This window comes from Anopheles maculipalpis, chromosome X (assembly GCF_943734695.1).
Source record: "Anopheles maculipalpis chromosome X, idAnoMacuDA_375_x, whole genome shotgun sequence".
In the NCBI taxonomy this organism is placed as follows: domain Eukaryota; kingdom Metazoa; phylum Arthropoda; class Insecta; order Diptera; family Culicidae; genus Anopheles; species Anopheles maculipalpis.
Window position 1 is genome coordinate 12,335,651 of NC_064870.1, and position 21,686 is coordinate 12,357,336.

The 21,686-nt window shown below is 45.4% G+C and overlaps 3 protein-coding genes across 5 annotated transcripts in view; 2 read left to right on the forward strand and 1 right to left on the reverse strand.

Annotated features, from left to right (window-relative positions):
* The window catches only part of LOC126568199 (glutamate receptor ionotropic, kainate 2-like), a 113,890-nt gene extending 110,065 nt beyond the window's left edge, over positions 1 to 3,825 (forward strand). Inside the window, exons 15-18 of one of the 3 annotated variants that reach the window (XM_050224659.1) lie at positions 33 to 148; positions 239 to 394; positions 3,430 to 3,432; positions 3,506 to 3,825. In XM_050224659.1, the coding sequence (XP_050080616.1) occupies positions 33 to 148; positions 239 to 394; positions 3,430 to 3,432; positions 3,506 to 3,727 (497 nt within the window). In that variant the 3' untranslated portion in view covers positions 3,728 to 3,825. Of the gene's footprint in view, positions 1 to 32; positions 149 to 238; positions 395 to 787; positions 833 to 2,022; positions 2,038 to 3,429; positions 3,433 to 3,505 lie in introns of those variants that run through there. The other 2 variants (XM_050224651.1, XM_050224644.1) reach the window with 2 other exon arrangements.
* LOC126560583 (uncharacterized) overlaps positions 1 to 21,686 on the reverse strand; it is a 499,122-nt gene extending 477,436 nt beyond the window's left edge. Inside the window, exon 1 of the mRNA XM_050216545.1 lies at positions 21,680 to 21,686. The gene's annotated coding sequence lies outside the window, so the exon portion shown is untranslated. The remainder of the gene's footprint in view (positions 1 to 21,679) is intronic.
* Positions 10,771 to 17,602, forward strand: LOC126561983 (glutamate receptor ionotropic, kainate 2-like). The gene is made up of 10 exons (XM_050218386.1): positions 10,771 to 10,906; positions 10,970 to 11,142; positions 13,473 to 14,498; positions 14,574 to 14,780; positions 14,851 to 15,212; positions 15,278 to 15,702; positions 15,781 to 15,896; positions 16,036 to 16,185; positions 16,796 to 16,945; positions 17,324 to 17,602. The coding sequence occupies exons 1-10, from the start codon at positions 10,771 to 10,773 to the stop codon at positions 17,600 to 17,602; spliced, it is 3,024 nt and encodes a 1,007-aa protein (XP_050074343.1).

A 21,686-nucleotide genomic window follows, 5' to 3' on the forward strand; every position in this document is an offset into this window, starting at 1 on the left:
TACATTTCTCTCCTTCGAACTACCGAATACAGATTCACCGTTCCGTACGGCGATCAGTGGTGCGGTGCTGAAGCTACAGGAGGAGGGAAAGCTGCACATCCTGAAAACGCGCTGGTGGAAGGAAAAGCGTGGCGGTGGATCCTGCAGGGTGCGTATTTTCTTTAAAGACTTTTGCTTCATACTTTATTCCTTATCGTGAATATTTCTCTGTCTCTCTCTCTCTCTCTCTTTGTCACAGGACGACACGTCAAAATCGAGCTCGACCGCAAACGAGTTGGGGCTAGCGAATGTGGGTGGGGTGTTTGTGGTGCTGATGGGCGGTATGGGTGTTGCGTGCGTTATCGCCGTGTGTGAGTTCGTCTGGAAAAGTCGGAAGGTGGCGGTCGAAGAACGGGTAAGCCTGTTTGTGCCTATTTGTTGCTTTCATCATCCTACCCCTCCGCCCCACTCAATCTCCCCCACCACCCCACCACTTTTCATAGCCCCCTAAAACCCCTGCGTTCCATGCTGTCGGTTCCTGCTCTCCTAAAGCCACCCCTAACGTACCACACACACACACCATCTTCTGTCATTTATCTTCTCTTCTCTTTTTTCTCTTTCTCTCTTTCTCTCTCTCTCTCTTTCTCTCTCTCTCTTTCTCTCTTTACTTCGCATACCATTTTGCCACATTGGAATGGGTTCGGTCTTTTTGTTTCGTTTGGTTAATCTTTATCCCGGTTTGATTTTGTCCCATCGCGACCTTGCTGTTGTGTTTCCATTTTCTTTTTGATTGAATTACCCACTGAAGGAGCCATACCAGAAAAAGCATCCTAAAGAGTGTAGATTTGAATAAATCGGCCATCTAATGTTGTAGTTACAATCAACTCTTCAAGTTTTTCTTTGGGCTCACGTCGATACATTGTGAGCCTGTTTATGATAAAATTTGTCTTTTTTATTGCATTAAAGAACTCTATTACAACCCATTAGTTACTGTACAATGCTCAAGATGAACACCAGTGGAGGAACATAAAATAACGAATCGCAAATGTTTTGTTCAATCCATCCAACACTTCTACGTTGACACGATCTGCAGACCAAAACCTCTTTACCCAAACTACATACAAAACAATGCATAGATAAATAAAAATTTTCCCACCACACCAGCAGTGGTGGTAGACGGTGTTACAAGAAGGATGCTATTGGTTGCCGTTTCTGTCCGGACCAACTAGCTTAACGAAGAAAACGAAAACTAGACAAAAACACGGGGGCCTATAACACGACGAACGATTAAATCCCCTACGTAGCAGTAGTTTACAGCTCAAAGCTCACGTTTACAATGTCTTCAGCATTTGTTTTCCTTCATTTTTGTAAATGTCAACTGCCACACGGAATAAGCAAATCGTGTATAAGAGTTTCATCTTCGACAAGCGATATTTCAATAGTTTTGTCACAACTTATCAGCCGGTTTGACACGCGTGTCACTCATCGCAAATTGACAACTTGCATTCCGTGTCAAAATTAACAGTTTACAAAAAGGAAAACGAAAGTTTTGGACGGATGAAAATAAACGACAAAGGTGGAAGCAAATGTAGAAAATATAGTCATTTGCATCGAAACAAACGCATAAAGATAAGATTGGAAGTACCAGCAGGGTTTTTGGTGGTCGTTTGTAAACATTCCACAAACACACACGCTATGGTTTCGTAGAAGTAAAAAGCTCGAAACAGTTCTAGAACAAAAACGAAATAACTAGAGCAGAATTTTTATTGTTTACTTTTTATTCTTTTCTTCGTGTAATCTGCTGTTTTGCTTTCCTGTGGTTTTCTTGTTTCTTGTTTGATATTTGTTACATTTCACCTTATTTAACCATTTTAATCTCCTTTCTAATACATTAGCTAATTTTTTCTCATATTTTCATCTTATTTTACCTTTTTTTCTCTCTTTTTTTCATGTATTCTTTGTACTGGTTTTTTCTTTTAATTTTGCTCTTTTCTTTTACGCTTTATTTTCAACTTCTTTTTATTAATTTATTTAATAAAAAAGTACTAGGTAAATGCATCCAATGCAATCGAGAACGACTGACAGACAACCGCCACGTACTAAGCTAATCACGAGCAGCAGTAAAAATTACACACTCACACACGCATACAAACCAAATACCCATGTACAGTTGGAATTGGGTAGTGCAGCAGTGTAACGGTTCGATTCATTGCATTCAGTAGTTCTAAGGACTGGTGATTGGGAGCAGGATAGAGGTGCTAGCGACCACACTAAAACACTCACACATATTAACGTAACATAGAATAGTGTGTAATAAGAATTACAAAAAAAAAAAACAATTTGTTTTTATTTTCAACGAAGCAAGGGCCGGAAGAAAAAGAAGGAAAACCAGAAAATATAATTCAAACAAACTCCCTAAAACTATAACCATAAACAGATTGAAAGCGAAAAACAAAAGAAAAGAAGAAAATAACCAGCAATGTGTGGGTGTGAGATTTTGTTTGTCCACAGAGGAAAAACAACAGAAAAAAGGGAAACCTCCGCGAAGCGCGAAGGATGAATTCGATGACAAAATATTAGGGAATTTTTTACTGGAAGCAACAAACAAACCAAGTAGAGTAGAGTCAAGAAAACAATTATTAAACATTCTTCAGATCGCGCCCGGGATATTGCAGACGCAGAACTGTTTTTTTTTTTTCTAACCCCTCACGAACTCCTTTTCTCCCCCCGGAAGAGAGGAGGAAGGGATGAGTAGGTTTTACGAAAAAAGGGAGAAACAGGAGAAACAAAATCGGTAAGCACTCGAGAGAAAAGCGTTGGACGAGTTGGAATGATTCTTTATTTTCGGTTTTTTGGAGAGAGAGAGAGAGAGAGAGAGAGAGAGAGAGATAGAGAAAGAAAGCGAGAGTGCGCGAAAGTAGTTAACTTCTCACACTCCCGGGAAAATTTGGTACAGAGGAAAACACGACAAAAATTGGTACTTCGTCTGAAGGGTGCGTAATTTTAGCGTGAAAAAAACACGGGAGCGCGAACAACTAGAGCAAAAATAAAGAAAGAATGGATTCTATTTCAAAAACGTGTACATTTAGCTCATTGTTTTTTTTTTGCTCTATTTTTTCTTTTTGCTTTTTTCTTTGTTTAAAGAATTGTTTGAAATATCCTCTCGAAAACGAAGCACATCCTTCTAAAGTTCCCCACCTCATCGATCCTCTCAACTCTTTCTCTTTCCTTTTTTATATGTTCTTCTTCTTATTTTTCCTTGCTTCTTCTTCTGCTGCTGCTTCTTCTTCTTCTTCTTCTTCTCCTTCTTCTTTCACTACTCTTCTACTCGTTCTGCTGCGATCTCTGGTTGCTCTGGTGATGGTCATCTGTAATTTTCCGTTCCGCAATCTGCATCACTTGGATCGCATCCGGATTTTCTCTTTTATCTGGGATTTTCTTCATCCTAAGGAGGTGCGTTTGCTGTTAGTGACAGTCAGTGTAGACAGACAACTCATCTCGAACCCATGTAACTCATACTTCACAGGTTTCACTCTGCTCGGAAATGGCGTCCGAGTTGCGATTCGCGCTGAAGCGAAATCGCACCCAACAATCGAAGCACGGTAGTGGTAGCGCAGGCACATTGCGCACCGCTTCGTCCCGTGCCTCGCCGAAGGACTCGTCCGAACCGTCGTCCGAGCATGCCCGGTTCCATCCGCTCGGTCCACCGTACGCCCAGTACGAGTTCGATCCGAAGGCCGTCCCTTAGGTGTTGCGATGTCCCGAGGGTTCCTGCTATCGCGTCGACACGATCGCGCGCGGTACTGCCTGCCTCGGGTCGGTCTCCTACGCCGAGTATCACTTCTGACTTCTCTCTCGGATCTCCAACATTTCGCCTGCTGCTGGATGCGCTGTGGCACACTGTATGTGAATGTATGCGTGTTTGCTGTATTACAAAACTAATCGAAAATAAATGTGGATGGTACTTATGATGGCAAGTGAAAAGCGTGTAGAAGCAAGTGAGTTAATGTTATGATGACAAAGCACAAAGAAGGTAAGTAAATCGAAATAAATAGCTGATTAAGAGCTGCCATACAAAGTATTGAGCCAAAGTTGAACTTTCAAGATGTTTAAGAAGATTTTTCTTCTTCTTGTCCTAACGACATACTAGGTCACGCCGGTCAACGAATGACTTACTAGACTTCCTAGTGACACGTAGTTGACTGACAAGAACTGACTATCCGTCAGTCCTTGTTACAGGGAAACGGTTGGGATGGGATTTGATACCTGGTCCTGCCGTGTAAAGATCGATCCCGCTGTTGCCTCTACAACAGAGACGCCTCAATACTACTACCAATACAGTCTAAATAACAGAATTCAAATTTTGTAGCTGTTTTGAAGTTGATCTAGAAAATATTGACACTCTGATGAGCTTTAGAATTTTTATTATTATTATTTATTTTAATTTATCTGCCTTACGGCTAAACAAATGTAACTTACTTCTTCTTCTACTTGGCCTGTTCAGGATTGAGCATGTCGTGTCGACATGGCCAAGTCTCCAATCAGTTTGTAGGAAACTCGGTCTAGGGCTGCAGTCCTCCATCCACGGCTGCATCCGATCTTCGACAAGTTAGACTCATCTTAATCCAGCCAACGAGCTCGCTGTGCTCCTCTAAGCCTCGTGCCGAACGAGTCGTTGACAAGCACCAAGAAGGTACGCACACACCGCCAATGATAGTCCTTAGCACCCGCCGTTCGAAAATGGCGAGTGCATTGGCGTCCTCCGTCAGCACAGTCCAAGACTCGTACCCGTAGAGGACTACCGGATGTATCAAGGTGCGGTAAATCGTGCATTTCGTGTGTTGTTGGAGTCTTCTGGATCGCAGGAGTTTGTGGAGTCCGCAGTAGGCACGATTCCCCTGAACAATGCGCCTTCGGATTTCGCTGCTTACGTTGTTGTCCAAAGTTACGATCGTACCAAGGTAGCAGAACTCCTCTACCACCTCGAGAGCGTCTCCGTCAACTGATACTCTGCTTCCGAGTCGGGCTCTATTACGATCAGAGCCTCCGGCAAGCAGGTATTCTGTCTATGTCGCATTGATGCTCAATCCAATTCTATTGGCCTCGCGTTTCAGTCGGGTGTACGTCTCGCACACCGCCGCAGTTGTCCGTCCGATGATGTCGATGTCATCCGTGAAGTCAAGGAATTGCAGAGATCGGGTGAAAATCGTGTCCCGGATGTCGAAGCCCGCGCTTCACATGATACCCTCCAAAGCGATGTTGAACAACAAACAGGAGAATCCGTCTTCTTGCCTCAGACCCCGGTGAGATTCGAACGATTCCGACAGCATTCGATTCGAAACTCTCTCCTTGCACTGCACCCCATCCATAGTGGCCTTTAGCAGCCGTACTGGCTTCCCAGGGAGTCCGTACTGCTGCATCTATGGTATCGTAGGCCGCCCTTAAAGTCAATGAACAGGTGGTGCGTAGGGATCTGGTGCTCCCGGCATTTTTGGAGGATCTGTCGTAGAGTAAAGATTTGATCGGTTGTCGATTTGCCTCCAACATATCCAGCTTGGAAGCTAGGTTTCCGACGAAATCTGTAGCAAGGGACTCCAGTCTGCAAAAGAGTATTCGGGACAGGATCGTTTAGGCAGCATTCAGGACTGTGATGGCCCGGAAGTTAGCACAGTCCATCCTGTCGCCCTTTTTATACACCGGGTGTATGACACCCAGTTTCCACTCGTCCGGTAGTTCTTCCTGATACCAAATACCCTGAAATGATACCAGCCCATCGCTGCCAGCTGATTTGTTGCATTTCAGCTATCTGATGGCACTGATGACTTCGTCCAGGGATGGCGGGAGTACCTCATCGACCTTACCTTACCATCCACGTGTTCCACGTTCTGCCGGGTATCGCGCTGGAGCATGCGGATGCGCGCTTCGTTCTTCTCGGATAGTGCTCGCCTGCCCTCATCATCAAACCATTCTTTCCTCTGGTTACGTGTCACGCTGCCAATTATTAGCTCGGCTGTGTTGTTGATGGCTTGCTCCACCATACGCCAGTGATCATTCAGGTCCACTGGCAGCGATTCCCCAAGCGCGTTTGCGAAGTACCTTGCCACAACCGATCTACATATATTGAGCCTTGGGGTAGGCTGAAAGCGCAGCTTATTTGCGACGCAAAGATTTTGGCGCAAATGCAACTTACTAACTAATTAAATAAAAACTAACTAATCTAACGTAAGTCCTAAACTTACAGTAAAGTATTTAATTGAGAGCAGAAGGAGGCTAAATCCGACCATAGCACGAAGCAGAGGATCTTTGCGAGCAATCGCAGAGCGCCTGCTAGGGATAATTTAAGGAGGAAGAGGGCGTAGAGATCTGGACGGTACATAGCTGTGAATTGAGGATAGGAAGGTAGGAGAATCTAGAAAATCGCGAAGAAGGGAAGCGATGAAAGAGGATTGAGCCAGGAAGTGACGATCTTGCAGAAAGCGTAAGCCTAGCAGTTGACATCTGGACTCATAGGGAGGTAGAACAGAGGCCGAATCACCCAGCAATTTGCGTGCAGCAAACCTGGTGAAAGACAAGCACTGCACTGCACAAGCACTGCCCAAAACACCATCGATATGGTACGAAAAACTCAATCCAGAGTCAATCCGAACACCTAGGTCCTTGATGACCGAAACACAATTTACACTGACGCCACTGAGAACATAAGGGAACTAAATAGGAGTTTGGGAACGACTAAATGAAATGGAATTACATTGAACAGGACAGAGTGTAAGGGAATTGCGAGAACACCAGGACCAGGACTTGACCGGTTTACGTCAAGGATATCCTGAAGGATAGAACAGTCGGCCAGGGAGAAGATAGGGTGAAATATTTTTAGATCGTCAGCATAGCAAAGGAAGGCAGTGTCGTCGGCTAGGGAAGTCGGTTAGGGAAAACATAGCAGAAAAACAGCAGTCTGTTTTTTTTTTTACAATTAATGGTCAACTGACAATTTATCAATTAAAAATGGCTGATGCCTTAGTTGAATACCATAATACTTAGCTATAGCACAGTGGCATGGTGGTAAGCGCCTGAATGATGAGCATGATAATTAATCTTATCGAATTTCATAAAACTGCATGCATAAAAGAAGACTCGCAGACCCTGTAACCGGATCAGAATAAACAAGTAAAAACAAACTCTCTCGCTCATATTTATCCTCCCTTGTGCTGCGGAGCAATCTTCCGTCGCAAGCGCATAATTCCATTCAATTGTTTTCACCCGCTCCATAAGCATTTTGCCTTATTGAATAAAGTACGAGAATGCAGGGAATATATTTTATTTAAGACTTCTTTTTTTTTTGTTGTTTTGTTCGCTTGCTTGCCTGCCCTCCTTGCAAAGAACGTAAAACGAAGGAGAGTAGAGTTAAAGTATGCAATAAAAATCGAATTACGAATTCCTGTGGTTCTCGCACTCCGAGTAAAAATGTAGAAACACACAGCCACACATTCACACCAACAAAGAAATAAACCGGAAGCATGCATCATTCGCGGCAGGATGGGAAAGTGCGAAAAACAAAGCCATTCCAACGAGCACCACACTCCATCGAGTGCGCTTACGAGATCGATCTGCGATGAGATGATCATAAATATTTACGACACCGGCACTGGGCACCGCACACCTTCATCCCTTTCGCCCGTTGTGTGTTTGGCTTTTCGCATAAACAATCCATCACAACCGCTTCTGGACGGTGGTTTTCTTTCTTTCTCTCCCTTGTCGCTTTTCCCGCCACGCTGCATCGAATTTGTTTAGATTAATGGCGCTTGGTGCTAGAATCAAACACCCATTGCCCATTTTGCTGCTACGGGGTTTGAAAGGCGTGATTCATTTATTAAGAAGTCGGGTGCATCCGTCGGGAAATGAAAGCAATCATCGTTTCGGGAAGCACACACACGCCCGCGCGCGAGAATCAATCACCAAACACGTGCGGCCCACGGTTCGGAAAATGGGTGGAAAAAAGCGAACTAAACACACAATCATTGCTGAAATGATTTGAATGTAGATGAACCGGGAGCAATAAACGTGTTGATGACTTCCTTTTGAAGCTCTTGCCCGTTGGTTGCTCGATCTTTGATGTTTGATTGTTTGAGATCTAATATATGGAAGCAAATAAAGCAGCCCAGCAAAACAAAGTAAACACAATTCCATGCACTTTAATGACTTACGCACACAGCAACATATTTCTAGATCACTTTGGAGACATGCGCACACGTGTGGAAAATGAAATTTAATTGCTTTAGCGCTACAAAAAAAAGAGCAAGAAAAAAAACTACAGACACAAACACACGCGCTCATGGTTGTGACCGTGTGAAGCGATCGGCGCACCGAGCCGAAAATATGTTTCGAGTATGCGTACTCAAACGCAGTACAGCTGCAAAGACGGCACGCGAGAGGGGATCCTCCGTCCCTGCGCAATAAGTAGGGGTTTTCGGACACATTTTGAGCTTGGTATATTTGCATGAGAAAAACAAAGATGACTATGTAAGCGCTTCCTGTTCATTCTTCACAATTCCATCCGAATCGTTCCTCCATAGGGAGGACTGACTATCCAACTGCCTAGACCTGGTAGAAACCTCACGCAAACCAGTCATGTATCAGCACCACATTTCATAAGGTTCTCTCTAGCGAACCAATGATATACTGCGTGTTAAATTTGAATTTGAAGGAGGTAAATTTGAAAATTACCTACTGAAAAAGAATAAAATTGCTGTCGGAAAATTTAATCATGCGATACTTCATTTTGTTGTAGAAAGAGTAGTTAGACTATGTTATTTTTTGGAATTGTTCCAAATATTCGCCCATAGAATCGATTCGAGAATCGAAGCTGTGGCAACCGTGGCGCTTAGAAGGGCCGAAAAACGGACTTTATTTTCACCATTCACTTCCGCTTTGCTGTTCCAGGACGATCTATTAGTGTTCGTATTATACGTTAAACTACATTCCAAACATTATAATCTAGAGGATTAAGATTCAGCGAGTTACGAGAACTTGATCTTGATTCAGCGCGATGAAAGCGGAAAAATGGTCAGCCAACCATTTGATGGTTTTCGTAGCCGTGTGGCAAGGTGCGGATTCCTGCTGGCCCACAATTGGCCACCCTAGTGAACCAAGGCTCCACTATCGTTTCCAGCATCCTACTTTAGCCATCGAAATTGTGCCGGAGGCGGCATCACGTCCCCTTCTGACAACACGCAGCCGAACACCATCACCGTCTGGGGAAATTTGATCTGCGGCATTCGCGAATCGTCCAGGGAGCAGTAGGCGAGCAATCGATTGTTCTGATGCTTTATTTGTGGTCCTGACAAAAAAAATCTCTTCCGAAAAGTACCAAATCATCCCAAGTTCCACGGGATGCTTCAGCTCGTTCAGCAGCTTCTTCGCGTTCTTCAGACACCTCTCACGACCTTTCTCGGTGAGCGCAAACACCCTGCATCTTGCTAGAGGATTCAATCACCGTCATTGAGTTCAAGCCTGGGAAAAAGACTATAATTTCTTAGCATCGTCAATAGTTTTACTTCTAAACGTGAGAACAGAATTGCCTGAGAAGATCTTGTCGTAATCTTCTTGGCTTAATGATCTTCTAGGTCAAGCCGACCATCGATTGGCTTCCAAGACTTATCGATAGTCAGTCCTAACTAAGTCTCTTTCCTCAATACTGTAAACTATAATATAGAAAATCGATCGAGATTTTTTTCTTGAGGACCCTGTCAAAAAAGCAGATGGTTGGCCTGTCATTTCAAAACGAGAAAATAAATACTATTCAACATGTACTACACAGAACCCTCGAAACAATGCATCAAACCCTGCAAAGTGTCTCGTCAGAGCCGTCATCTTCTTAACGTAGCAAAAACAAATCAAACGGCCGAAATAACCGTCCCCAGTGTTGTCGCCTCTCTTTCTACTCTACCATCCAACTTTACCTCACCAACCGAATGGGGAATGAAAAACAACTTGCACCGTACGCTAGAACCGTACGCAGCACGAACGCATGTTTAAATGGGTGGGACTTGTCGTTAAAAATATATCGGGCCACCCAAAATATACGAACGGCGTGCAAGCTTCGTGCTAGAATTTGTGCCACGTTGTTCTGAAACGTCTTTAGTGCGAGAATTGGAGCGACGGGCAAACGCCTAACATAAACCGGGACCGGAGACTCCGTCTTAGTGATCACAAGTTGTACTGCTCACGCTCAAGAATCGGTTAAAGCCGTTCGGTGAAAGAAAGTAGCTGTAGTGCCCTAACCCCACACTGCGTATTACAACAGCCTGTCCCATTCGTAAGTGATGTGCGCTTCAGCAGTTGCTTCACACCAAACAAACGCAAACCAGCAAAATGCGTGATCGGTTCGAAGTGCAACTGGATTGAAGCCACCAGACCTAACCCTATCGGCGAATTAGGATTAGAGTTTAGTACTTAGGTTTATAAGGGTGCGTGTTGTTTTCATATGCCTGTTCTAGTGCTACGACAAAGATTTGTTGTTGATAAAACTGCTCGTCGCTAGTGTTGGTGTTTTCGTGCCTTCATTCCGACCGCCAAGAATATCCCGGACGTGTGCATACAAACACAGTATAGCCATCGTTACATAACCCGTCAAATCTGTCAATCTGTCAAGCCTATCATTGCCAAGAACAAGATCAACCTGTCATCACCAGCAACCGCATCAACACGTTCATCAAAGCGGCGTAATATTTCTTCAATACAAATCAATCACGCAACGCGTCAAATTACTTCAAGCTTCTGCGTCGCACCAGCGAAATGATGCTCCGAAGAGCTCGCTGGAAAGCTTCTTTCCGAGTGACTGCTTTGCTACTATTGCAACTTTTTATCTGCGGTAATACTGTGAGGGCTTACCATGGAGATCTGGATGAGACGGTGGAGCACATTAAAATTGGTAAACTAACGGAGAAATTTGCAAAACGGAACAACTCTTCACTCTGTAGCTGTTTCTCCTCAGGTGGATTGTTTGATGGAACCACGGAAGATGCGGAACTAGCCTTCCAGTACGCGGTTGAAGCAGTCAACAACGAGAAGCTATCCTATTCCAACTATCAACTGGAGGCCCAGGCAGTGCAGGTTAAATATGGCGACCAGTTCGATGTATCAAAGAAGCTCTGCCGTCTGCTAAAGGTGAGTGTGTAGATTCTTCGTCAAGAAGAATAAGCCAAACAAGTGAGAGTAGGACAGCTGTTTGACGGGACACAGGCGACCTGACAGGCGATTAAGCTAACAAATCAATCCAATTTCCCTACACTCAGCGAGCTCTCGCCTGTTCTTGAAGTGGAAAAAATCTAAATCAAAGTTTTGACAGTAAATGATTGCTTCATAGATTTGGCAAAGGGATGCTACTGATCTAGTAGATACAGAGGCGGCTTTTGCCCTTGTGAGGCTCTAAAGAAAATGGAGTTGCCTTAAGGCTCCAAGCGGAAATTCAACATCCCGGGCGCCCTGTAATTTAACATCCTGTGACCGAGGGTCCAACAACAAAATTAGAAGTTTTGAGCGAAGAGGGAGGAAGGAAGCTAGAATTTGCTAAGCTAGGAAAGGGTGCAATCCTCAACCAGCATCGAGGCCCCTTTATATTCTGTATGGCAGGAGGTGACTTTTTTTAAAGAGGACCCACCCATCAGTACCGCCTGTGTTTACAACAACCAATACCTGTCGGGCTTCAGTTCGGGGCCCCTTTCAAGTCGAACCCCTCAGTCCGCTTATAGAAAGATCCGCCTCTGAATAGATATACAAAATAGAAGTCTAGAGTCTTACAAAACTGTAATCGATGAGGTGTGGAGTGAGTACTACTGAGAATGTGGCCCTGCAACTGTCAGAAATGCTAGAAACTCCTCCAAAGAACACCAGTTTTTCCTAGCTCCAGAGTAAATCTAGCTTCAGAATCCATATTAAAAGCCATACATATTTTAAACATTTGCTTAGCTTTATTCCATACATTCGCGGACACGTCTAATCGGCCATAGAAAAAGGACTAAATAAATCTCTTTTAATATCGATCTACGATTGTAATAAATTTCGCACATCTCGCCAAATGTGAAATACGTGAACAGCTTTTAAATATGTTCTACATCATCCTGTGTGCACCTTTCCTGTGTGTGTGTGTGTGTTTTTTTTTTTTTTTTATTTCGACCATAACCAATCACCCATCTCAACCCGTTCGCATGAATGTTACACGCGACTACGGAAAAACTCAGCGCTTCAAGTTGTTATGAAATATTTATTCATACCATCCACCCACCCCTTGCATGGTATAGACAGAGCCGACGCGAGAAACGAAAGAAGAAGGACGCGTATACGTAACGGGCACTAGTACAGAAGGCCACCCATTGCATCGCAATCGTTTATGACCAACGCCAGCGTAAACAGCTGCTAACGGCTAACGCTCGAGCAAGCTCGTTACGTTCGCTGCGTCCAGATCATCGGTCATTCGCTAGCCCAGGTCAATCTCGGGGTAAATATTTAGTCCATAACCATACCGACGAAGTAGATGGGTCTGAGAGCTCGTCCCAAATCGACGGAGGATCAATGGAGGAAATCTCTCGGGGTTGGAGAGCGAGAAATCAACTTTACTACGACGATGCGATTCCTAAAAAAAAAAAAAACCAGCCCGGTTTTCAGTTTACACGTCATTCCGGGTCATAAAATTTTAAACGCTTCCCTCCTTCCATCCCTTTTTCATGCACCACCGAACCGTTATGAACGAAAGTTATGTTTTTCGCTTATCCTTCTTTACATCGAACATCTGACTGACTTGTCGATTGGGTTGATTTATGTGTATGTGTATGTGTGTTGATTGATATTTTATCGGTAAAGTTTTTAAGTGCGTTAGTGCATAAGGATCGACAAGATGCTCGTAACTTAACTGAATGTGTGTGCAAGTGTAAAAATAGACATTAAAATTGAAGTTACGGCTTGGAGATGATGTTCTTACGAGGGCGTGGCGATGCATTCTCGATGCAATGCTCGAGAAAGTGCATCTTGGTATTTTTTTTTCTAGATGGACACATTTTGAAGCGTAACAGACTAAACTTTTCAACATACTTAGCCCACCTACCTAAGATATATACCAACAAGATGCTTGGAAAGACGAATAGATGGAGTAGTATACGATGAGACTTCGTTTGAAGAGCGCTCTGAACAATAAGGTATCTGATACGCCACGAAGATTAAGTTAAAGAAGTTAATAACCCAGAGATGAGGCTGAAACACCTTCCAACGTGAAGTTCACTTCAAGAGAAAGAATCCATGCCTTAGCCTTAGTTTTTTTTTTCGCAGATTAGAGATCTTGGAAAGTAAAAGATTCCTTAGACTTTAAGCTATTAGCAGAGAGCTAGTATCAAAACAGAGCGATCACTACCACCCTGTCCTACCAGAACGATATCTAGTCTGATAAGACTCCCATAAAACTCTTCATCTATTAATCTATTTGATTTGTTTGTGACACTCTCCAGACTGGAGTGGCCGGCATTTTTGGCCCATCATCGCCCAAATCGGCTCTACACGTGCAGAGCGTGTGCGATGAGAAGGAGATGCCACACATCGAGACACGCTGGGACGCATACACCAAGCTGCCGACGCTGAACCTTCACCCACACCCGCACATCATGGGACGCGTCTTTCTCGATCTGGTGGTAGCCTTCGAGTGGAAGTCCTTCACCATCCTATACGAATCCGGACCATGGCTACCGAGCATAGCCGATTTGCTCAAGATGTACGACCCGAAGGGCTACACGGTAACGGTTCGCCAGCTAGACCTGCGGCTAAACGGTAACTACCGTGCAGTATTGAGGCGCGTCAAACTCTCCGAGGACAAGCGTATCATACTCGCCTGCTCGATAGACTCAATGCCAGAGGTATTGAAACAGGCGCAACAGGTGGGACTTCTGACGGATCATCATCAAATCATTATCACGTCGCTCGATCTGCACACGATCGATCTCGAGCCGTACCAGTACAGTGGTACGAACATTACCGGTGTGCGGTTGATCGATCCGGAGGAGGAAAAAATCAAACAGGTAGCTGACTTTCTGAATGCGTCACAAATAGCCAAAACGTTGGAGTTGCAGGACGGACTGAACCCGGCAAAAATGCGCGTTGAAACGGCGCTCATGTACGATGCGGTGTTGCTGTTTGCGGAAGCGCTTAAGCATTTGATCGGCACCGAACCGGTCCATCCGCTCGAGCCGATCTCGCTGAAGTGTGATGATTCGACCACGTGGAAGAATGGGTACAGCGTGATCAACTACATGAAGAGTTCCACCATCCACGGGCTAACGCGCAGCATCAAGTTCGACCATCAAGGGCACCGGTCCGACTTTCTGCTCGATATTATCGAGCTAGGACCGGCCGGTCTCGAAAAGGTTGGCGTGTGGAACTCGACCGAAGGACTTAACTTTACGCGCAAGAAGGAGCAAACGCTGCTCGCATTTGACGATGGTACACTGCAGAATCGTACCTTTCTCGTACTGACAGCTATCGTAAGTGATTGTGTTTGTGGGTGGTGTAGTGGGTGTAGTGGTTGATTATGAAGCCTTCTTCTCTTGCGTTTGTAGTCACCACCGTACGGTATGCTCAAAGACTCGCCAATCAAGCTTACCGGTAACGAACGTTTCGAGGGTTTCGGTATCGATCTGATCCACGAGCTATCGCTGATGCTCGGGTTCAACTACACCTTCATACTGCAGGAGGATGGTGTATACGGTTCGCTCAACAGAGACACCAAGAAATGGAATGGCATGGTACTCGAACTGCTTGAATGGGTAAGATCACATCATCCCTCTACTTCAACAATATCACAAGCTCATACATACACACACCTATTTCTTGCAGCGAGCGGACCTAGCCATTACTGATCTCACTATCACGTCCGATCGTGAGAGTGCCGTCGACTTCACGATGCCCTTCATGAATCTCGGTATATCGATCCTCTACCGAAAGCCCACCAAGGAACCACCTTCACTGTTCTCCTTCATGTCACCGTTCTCGAAGCAGGTGTGGTTGTACCTTGGTGGTGCCTACATGATGGTATCGATGTCGCTCTTCATCCTTGGCCGTATCTCACCGAAGGAATGGGACAATCCTTACCCATGCATCGAGGAACCGGAAGAGCTGGAGAACCAGTTCAGCTTCAGCAACTCGATGTGGTTCACGATCGGTGCCCTTCTGCAGCAAGGTTCCGAAATTGCACCCAAGTAAGTGGGGTCTTTAACCACGCTCCAACGTTCGTCCATAACTTGTATGTTTCGCTTGATACTAGGGCTCCAGCAACACGTGCCGTTGCCTCCATATGGTGGTTCTTCACACTCATCATGGTCTCGTCGTACACAGCCAATCTGGCCGCTTTCCTAACCGTCGAGCAGGTCGTCTCGCCGATCAGTAATGCGGAAGATTTGGCAGCTGCCGGTGGCGTTATTAAGTACGGCGCAAAGCGAGACGGTAGCACGATCAGCTTCTTCAAGGATGCCGAGTACGGGACGTACGCCAAGATGTACCAGTACATGATGGCCAACCAGGATCTGCTTACCTCATCGAATCCGGAGGGTTTGCAGCGCGTCAAGACGGAAAACTACGCCTTCTTGATGGAGTCCACCTCGATCGAGTACATTGTGGAGCGAGAGTGTGATGTGACGCAGATCGGTGGACTGCTAGACGACAAGGGGTACGGTATTGCCATGCGCAAGAGTAAGTTGGACCAAGCTTCCCTATGAATTGGCGGGAGTTGTAGCGATACTAACACGGATTGCTATATCCCCCGCATAGATTCACCATACCGTAGTGCGCTCAGTGAAGCGGTACTACGTCTTCAAGAGCAGGGTGTACTAACCTCACTCAAGCGCAAATGGTGGAAGGAGAAGCGAGGTGGTGGTGCCTGCTCGGTAAGTGACCTCGTCTCTTCCCCAATCCTCTCTCTCTCCTTAGTATCTACTTTCTACTCCTTCTCTCCTTCTGTCGATGGTGGAGATCCTAAGAGCATCCATATTTTTGTTGTTGCTGTAATGAGTATCCTTCCTTCAGAACACGATGGAGGAGGGTGGAGCACTTGCGCTCGAGCTCGCCAACGTAGGCGGCGTCTTCGTGCTGCTGATCGTGGGCTGCGTCGCAGCACTGTTCGTAAGCTTCTGCGAGATGCTCTGCGAGGTGCATGGTCGTACGCGCGAACTGAAGGTGGGTTTTGCTCCCGCCTTCGGACGGTGGAACGCTTCTTCCGAAAAGTGTGTGGCTATCCTGGTCAATTCACACATGCATCCGGCACCTGTTCTTCTTTTCTGGCACCCCTATTTTTCTAAGCCGTCTAATTACCTTGATGATTTTTTTTCTCTTCATACTTTATTGATACGAATTATCATATTAATAATTGTAACATGAGTAGCCCTCGTCCGGGCGATTTTTTTGTTTGTGTTCTTGAATGTAGTAATAGTTGTTGATCCTGCCATTCTTGCTGACCTGTACAGAACATTCCTGGATTGTTTGTTTCCTTTCCTTCACGCACAGCTCTCATCTGTACATTCTTCCCCGTTTGCTACAAGTAGGTCCACCCCTTCCCTGAAGCCTCTGCAATGCCTCTGCTTCTGTTTCGAAAACCTCCATCATTACCTTCCATACACCTTATTGATAATAGATTGTCTACATACCAACACTCAACCTCAAACCCTGAGCTGAACCTGATTAACCAACGTTACCGCATCTGTTATTCTGTGTTTCCGGCCCAACACTGCACCCTTTTTCTCTCTTCCTTTCCCTTGTTCCGGCCACAAAATAATACCTTTTTCCACAGCAAAGTACTAGCGATGATGGTGCGGAGGAGCTTGACATGGACAATGTCGGTGGCGTATTTTTTGTCCTCTTTGTCGGCTGCTCGTTTGCCAGCCTGTTTGGCTGCTGTGAACTGTTCTTCGTCATTGCGAACCGTGCTAGACGGCACAAGGTAACACTACCGCTACCGCAGTACTGCTTTACTGTCTACTACCACCACTACCGAGGTCTCTTCTTGCGTCATGGAGACGTCTATACTGTACTATTAACAACTTTAAGGTTTCTGTCAGTTTAAGTTTGCTTTACTCAAGGCTAGAGTGTACCTACTTTTTTTGCAAAAGGTAAGTACCTGAGGTACCTGAAGGTCCCAAACGATCAGAAGACCACACCATGTCACAATACTTAAGGTTTGTATGCTTGGTTTTGTCAGTTCCCGAATTTCGTTTTCATATGCTGCTATATTTTTTGTTCCATAATTTAATGTGTTCCGTCCACAATCCTCGCTCTTCAACGCTCCTTCGATAACTCGCATCTACAAATTTTCCCCCAGGTACCGTTCCGTGAGGAACTCATGGCTGAGCTGCGCTTCGTTGCCAAATGTCACGGCAACACTAAACCGGTACGGCATCGCAAAAGCTCTTCCGCTTCTGGCCAGAACTCACTCGCCTCGGGCATCGAGTCGGCGGAACAGTCGGCCACTTCCAGCAAGCAGGACATTTCCGTCCCGGCAGGCTTGCAGGAAGCACCCGGTGGTGATCGCCAGCGTAAACAAAATGGTGGAAAGTCGGCACTCAACGGTAATGCCCAGAAGGAGATGTTAAACGACTAACAGGAGTTCTAACATAAGAAGCTTCTCCTTTTTGATATCCTTGGTGTGAAAAAAAAAATTTTTATTTATTTACAAGTGTTGTAATTTGAAGTATCGATGTTCCAGTAATAAACTATTTTTCGTCATATGTAAAAATAAAATTCTTCTGCTTCTTCTTGACTTAACGACCTACTGGGTCACGTCGATCATCGAATGGCTTACTAGACTTTTCAATACCACGTAGTTGGATAGTCCTCACCACGGGGGGGACGGTCCAAATGAGAATTTAACCCCTGTCCAACCGTATAAAGACCAACGCCATTGCCGCATCACCATCGGCCGCACCAAGACAAAAAAAAAAAATTTAGTAATGCGTTTTTTTCCCGATTCAAGAAGAAAATTGTGGTTATAAAGCTTTTTGTTCTAAGTTAAGTTGAATCAAAGCTTTCGTAAAAGTCTTGCTTTCCTAATAAAACATTCTTGTAAAGCTTTCAGCACAAAGCTCCCCTAGCTTGATAGTAAGTATTAAAATGTACATTTTCCATTTTCCCGAAAGCCATCGAAATTTTTCCCAACAAGCTTTGTTAAGCTTTTGCCTCGCAAGTGCGATAGATGACACTAGCAGTTGCCATTTTCCATTGCACCAGGTCTACTATCCATTCAAAACGGACCTCCAACACCCACCCGCTCATCTTCTGTCACCCCCACCACCCATGCCTCATAAACTGATTAAAAACGAGAAAGAATCGCAAAAGAATAAAATAAAGCCCCAGAATATCGTCATGCGTCATCGTGAGTATGCAGGAACTCTAGCGCAACTGTTGCACCTCTTACGTTCCACTACGTTTGACGTGTGATGCTGATGATGATGGGTCATAATTTTCCATTTATTAAATACCTGCTTCACAGCCGCGAGTTATAACATCCGCTGGGGAAGCATCCGACAGGAGCCGAATCAGAACGTCCAGCGAAGAGATACACTTCAAAATGCTTCCCGTTTTTTTTTTTTCCGCCATGCAACCGGTGGCTAACGCTTTTACGACGTCACCGCTTGCTGCACGCTTGACGAGCGTGAGTTTGATTAATGAGCACACAGCAGGCACAAAGCTGTGGCGAACGAGCCCAACCTTGCCACTGCTTCAACCACCTATTAAGAGCATCCGTTTTCCTTTATCAATGCAGTGACTTTTGTCGAAAAGCGAATCACCTAACGGTGATCAACACTGAAAAGGGGCGACCCTGCAGGCAATTTACAGCTTTTTTTAAGATAATTTTTCATTTACATTAATAAATGCGTAATGACATCCTGTAAGTATCACACGGTGCCAATTATTGAAACGAAGGAGGAAGAAAAATGCTGCAAACGGAATGAATTTGCTCGTGTTTTTTTTTGCACCTCTTTTTTTTTTCTTTTTTATTAAAAAAGAAAAGCTCCATTTGCTGGCGCTATGTCATTATGAATTCGAAAGCAATAAAAGGTGGCATTCCAATCATAAATTTTATCCCCTCAAGCGTAATTTATAATCAGGAATATGGCATCGAACAGGAGAACGGTCGGATAGTATTGTCGGTAAGTGGTGCGTTAGTGACAGGCACAGCTATGACAGGCGTGGGTTCAAATCTTAAACCGAGTTGGTAGGGAAAAAGTTTTTCACTCACTGTATTGCTCTACTACTAGCTGTTGTAATATGATTAAAGAAGTAATATTTCTATTAAAAATGGCGTCCAATTAGGATAAGAGCCACGTTTGAGTTTTCCTTTGCCCCCCCTCTCATCCACTTATTACGAATAACACAGATAAAACAGTACCTTGTTTGACCTTTTTCCTCTCTCGCGGCTGCACAGGATCCGATTATGTGACCTCTAAAAGGGAATTTGTGTCTCAAAATTAGACTAAAAGAAAGCACAAAACCTGACCAGACCGCCGAGAGCCGATCGAGAGAGAGAGAGAGAGAGACAGAGTCGTATCGAATCAGTCAGCATTTGCTTTTGGTGCATTTGAATACGATTCTCGCCGTAAAACGTACCTTACACACACCGGGTGGATTATTGTGCGAAGGTGCAATAATCAAGTGAGAAGATAAACACCCCGAGTCGGGAAAAACGAGCTTGAGCGTGACGCCTTCCCTTGCTGATTATGGTTTGTTGGTAGCCCTGGCCGTATCCTTTAAGGATGCACGAGAACAGCGAACGTACGACGTCAAAAAAAAAACACGAAGCCAGCGCACAGAAACCCGAACACAGTGCTTCGCCGCAGCTTCCGAGCTTTCCGAGAGTGTGCAGTGTGGTTGTGTGTTTTTCTTTTTTCCCACCCGTCCCCCACCCATGCTACCCGGGTCGTCCCGGTAAGCTTGTTGATGACGTTGCTATCTCGTGCACGAGCACGATCTGCCGAGGAAGCAAGCAGATAGGAATCCGGAGAAAGTGTTCGCCTTTTGCTCAGCGTTTTTCGGATGTCTCCCTCTCTTGGGTCGCACGTTTCGGAAAACCCCGTTGATGGGGGTGTTTCGGGAAAGGGGGTATGTTGGGTGCTGTTTTGTATCGGGCCACGGTTGGTCCGTGGTCAGTCGATCCGTGTCCGTTGCGCGACCCAAACGCGTTAACAGAGCGCGCTCAGTGACGGTTCTTGTTTTGGGGAAGGATCGCCTATACGCGCGCCCCGGGTAAACGTGATAAACGCGAGCAGCAAACGTGCCGTTCCAGACACACGTTGGTTTGCTTAAACGCGCCAAACTTTCGGTTTCGAATTCGATTCAAAGTAGTGAGGGGGGGGTGTGTGTTTTTGTGCGTGTGTGTGTGTGTGTGTGCAGAGTTGAAGTTGAAGTCGTGAAGACCGTCTAATCGAACGTAGGCCTTAACCTAATGTTGTGATTTCGGCTTTGGCTAATAGTACGTTCGAACGAGCACGGAGACGAGAACATCATATCAATTAATGTCACCCCGGTTACCGTAGAAAAGGCAGGCGGGTACATCGGGAGAAGGAAGTACAGGTGGAGAGGCCGCCGCGCGCTCATAAACGCGACAAAAATTAATGTGTCCGATGTAAGTTGCGATGTTTGCCGCCGATTGCATTCCGCGCTACGCTACCTCACTATCCCCCCGCATATATATAAACATCTACCATCCGCTATCCCTCACAACTCCTCCTCTTCCACTCCATTTGGCTCCCCGCCATAGTCTAACCCCAATTCGAAACCCCTCACAGCTTTTTTGGGAAATTAGTGACCGAATAATTGCAAATTAGAGAGCTAACCCATCGTGAGCATGGCGATGCATCATGTCTACGGTGCGGTCCTTTACGTGGTAGCGTGCGGACAGTGAAATTGATTTTGTTTACGTTCGGCGTATTTATGGGCGCAGGCACGTCCGGTGCGGTGCGGCCTAAGAGGGTAGAGGGATGCCTCCGCAATGCTAACAAGGGGTTAATATTTTTATTTCTAAGCGCGTTACAACCGCGTCTCTGAAGGCTGCGATGCGATAAACACCGGCAGGCACACGACTAGCTAGTTCGAGCGGGTATTTGTGTATGAACGGTTGAAAATACCGTCTCCCTTAGTTTACATATTTATGCGTCGTGCGAGCATGGCGACACACCAGCACACACCTCACATTTACACAAATCGCCGAGATTATCGTTACGGTTTGGTCCACAAAAACTTCCCATTCTCCCAGCATTAGATACACCCTGGCAACCCCCTGTTTGCCTCTAACGTATCCTAATCAGTGTAAGCGTGTGTATGTGTGTGTGTGTGTGTAATTTTGTAAGTGTGATTACGTTGTAGTGTGTATGTAAGTGTGCTTTGTTTCTAGAGCACGTAATCTCGAGTGCAATTGTGTGAATTTCATCCCGCAAAAACCGCAGCAAAGAAAACGCAACAACACCAACCAACTATCAACCGAACCATAACCTCACACATCCTGAGGAAAACACATCCCCACCATCCCCTCTCCTCCTTTTTCCTCACCCTTCTCCGGGTGCTTCAAACTCCATATCAGACAAGCCCCGCTGTGAAGGGTTGTGCGCTGCTGTACTTGGAAAGGATGTGGAGATGATGATGTGTGCGCGGGGCACAGCGCGGCGAAGTTCACGCAATCAACACTCTCC

What these genes read in the sequence shown, in the direction of transcription:
- LOC126561983 (XM_050218386.1), top strand. Translation starts at nt 10,771, where the DNA reads ATGATGCTCCGAAGAGCTCGCTGGAAAGCTTCTTTCCGAGTGACTGCT. An exon ending in TTCTCGTACTGACAGCTATC is followed by an intron (nt 14,499 to 14,573) that starts GTAAGTGATTGT and finishes TTGCGTTTGTAG; the next exon opens with TCACCACCGTACGGTATGCT. An exon ending in GGTTCCGAAATTGCACCCAA is followed by an intron (nt 15,213 to 15,277) that starts GTAAGTGGGGTC and finishes GCTTGATACTAG; the next exon opens with GGCTCCAGCAACACGTGCCG.